This window comes from Solea senegalensis, linkage group LG17 (genome assembly GCF_019176455.1).
Source record: "Solea senegalensis isolate Sse05_10M linkage group LG17, IFAPA_SoseM_1, whole genome shotgun sequence".
In the NCBI taxonomy this organism is placed as follows: domain Eukaryota; kingdom Metazoa; phylum Chordata; class Actinopteri; order Pleuronectiformes; family Soleidae; genus Solea; species Solea senegalensis.
The window spans coordinates 21,061,755-21,064,254 of NC_058037.1; the positions used below are offsets into that span (position 1 = coordinate 21,061,755).

At 44.4% G+C, this 2,500-nt stretch overlaps 1 protein-coding gene across 2 annotated transcripts in view; it reads right to left on the reverse strand.

Annotated features, from left to right (window-relative positions):
- The window catches only part of lrfn2b (leucine rich repeat and fibronectin type III domain containing 2b), a 14,811-nt gene that overhangs the window by 1,689 nt on the left and 10,622 nt on the right, over positions 1 to 2,500 (reverse strand). For both annotated transcript variants that reach the window (XM_044049947.1, XM_044049948.1), the window contains exons 2-3: positions 2,142 to 2,204; positions 434 to 1,830 (exon numbers count right to left, since the gene is read on the reverse strand). In XM_044049947.1, coding sequence (XP_043905882.1) covers positions 434 to 1,809 — 1,376 coding nt within the window. In that variant the 5' untranslated portion in view covers positions 1,810 to 1,830; positions 2,142 to 2,204. The remainder of the gene's footprint in view (positions 1 to 433; positions 1,831 to 2,141; positions 2,205 to 2,500) is intronic.

Here is a 2,500-nt window from a genome sequence, read left to right on the forward strand (position 1 = left end):
AGAGTCAGAGTCAGAAACAGAGTCAGAGTCAGAGTCAGAGTCAGTGTCAGAATCAGAATCAGAGTCAGAGTCAGAGTCAGAGTCAGAAACAGAAACAGAATCAGAATCAGAATCAGAATCAGAGTCAGAAACAGAGTCAGAGTCAGAAACAGAAACAGAATCAGAGTCAGAGTCAGAGTCAGAATCAGAATCAGAGTCAGAGTCAGAATCAGAGTCAGAGTCAGAGTCAGAATCAGAATCAGAGTCAGAGTCAGAATCAGAGTCAGAGTCAGAGTCAGAATCAGAATCAGAATCAGAGTCAGAGTCAACAACACAGTTAATCTGTAGCTACTGTAATCTGTGTTGTTGCATCAAAGGATCATTTAAAGGCTAAAAAACAATATAAATAACATTAACTGTGCATTCACTAGTATCATCATATTGGAGTGTTTACCTGTAAAAGAGAACTTCATCATCAGAGCAGTTGTACTGGAGCTGGTACATCTTAACCTTAGGAGCTGATTGGCTCACCATCCACTTGACCAGTACTGAAACAGAAGTCACCTCTGAGACTAACACGGCGCTCTCTGCTGGGCTCTCAGGGGCCCCCTGGCTGATCCTGCTGGTTCCTGTGTAGTCAGAGAGCCGTGACTTGGGTAGTGCTGGGTGCTCAGTTCCATTGTTATGGTGGGGAAGCTGGACGATGGACACCTCGACAGATGCAGTGGACTCCCCTGCTACATTGGCAGCAACACAGGTGAAGGTGCCATAATCCTTCGAGGTGGTGATGGTGATCTTCAGAGTTCCGTTGCTGTACACTACAGTTCGGGACGAGTTGCCAAGTAGCAGATCATCAGGAGAGATCCAGTGGATGGTAGGAGAAGGGTCTCCAGCAGCCTCACACTCTAGGCTGACTGCCTGGCCCTCCAGTACCAACATCCTGTGGGTGTGCTTGGTAATGAGAGGTGGCTGACAAACAAACTCCTCCTCCTTCACATTCCAAAAATAACGACCCTTTAGGGAAGGAGGGGAGGCACAGGTCTCCAGGTCATCGTCTCGCTCAAGCCTCCGCAACCACAGCATCTCACAGTTGCAGTGAAGAGGATTCCCGCCCAGATTTAAGGAGAGTTCAGGATCATAGGGTTCAACCGTTAGCATGGATTCTTGGGCGCGGATGAAGATGGGGTCTGGGGGTATCTTCTGTAAGCAGTTTGACGTCAAGTCAAGTCTCACCAGCCTTTCCAAGTGCGTGAATGTGCCCTCTGGAATAAAGTCCAACAGGTTATGGTCTAGACTGAGCTGGTGCAGATTAATCATCTGATTAACTGAGTCCCACGGCAGCGACATGAGGTTATTGTAGGAGAGATCGAGATCCTCCACAACAGGGGCTAGGTCCTCAAAGGCTTTGTCACGGATGCGAACCAACTGGTTGTTGTTCATGATGAGGTGCTGTAAGTTGACCAAGCCTCGCAAATCATCGGGGCCCAGTTCTATTAAGCGGTTATTGTCCAAATGAAGTGAACGCAGAGTTTCCAGGTCACCAAACGAGAATGGCTGAATGTAGCTAATAGTATTCCTGGAGAGCGTCAGGTCCACCAGGTCAGTCATATTGGCAAAGTCCTGCTGTGTAATGCGGAAGATGTAGTTGCCTCCGAGCCGGAGCTCCACCGTGCTGCGGTCAATATCTGGAGGCACAAAAAGGAGGCCTTTGGAGGGACACAGTGTCCCCAAGGACTCGGACAGATTCTGGCAAACACAGTACTTGGGGCAGGCGTGGGTGATCATTATTGTGGCTCCTAGGACCAGCAGGCAGTATACTATGTGTTCCATGGTAGAGTCACACAGTGGAACCTGTTTTAGAAACAAACAAAAAACACAAAACACGTCAAATTAGCATCATAATTATAGGTTTTATTATTATTATTATAATATCAATAATAATAATAAACATCTGCTCATCTGTGTCACAGGACGTCTTGTTTTAATGTGGACTTCCATATTATCATTATTATTATCATCATTATTATCATTATTATTGTGTTACTCAATAATAATAATAATAATAATAATAATAATAATAATAATAAATAATCATCATTAATTGAGACTTCATATTTCCTGCACACTGCACACTCACAATCACTGCTTGTGTGAACACTCACATTTAGGCAGCGTTGTCAGGAACCAGTCTGAGGCATGGACGCTCACCCTCAGTGAAGACATGGCTGCCAGGAAAAAGACATTTGAGTTACTTAAAGGTACAGTGTGTAAAATTCAACATGTCGTCATGAAGTTGCACGATGCAGCTGACTATGTGTCTGGGAACAACATCAAACTCAGCAGATGTTTAGTTTGTTCATGGTGACCCTGCTCCTGATATAATTACATTCATTCTGAGTCATTAATACTAGTAATAATAATAAGTAATAATAGGTGATGTACACCTGTGAAAAATGGGTGACATTATTCTAGAATATGTTGTCTTTTCTAATTGCAGACTGAAGTTGGACCACTCACTCTC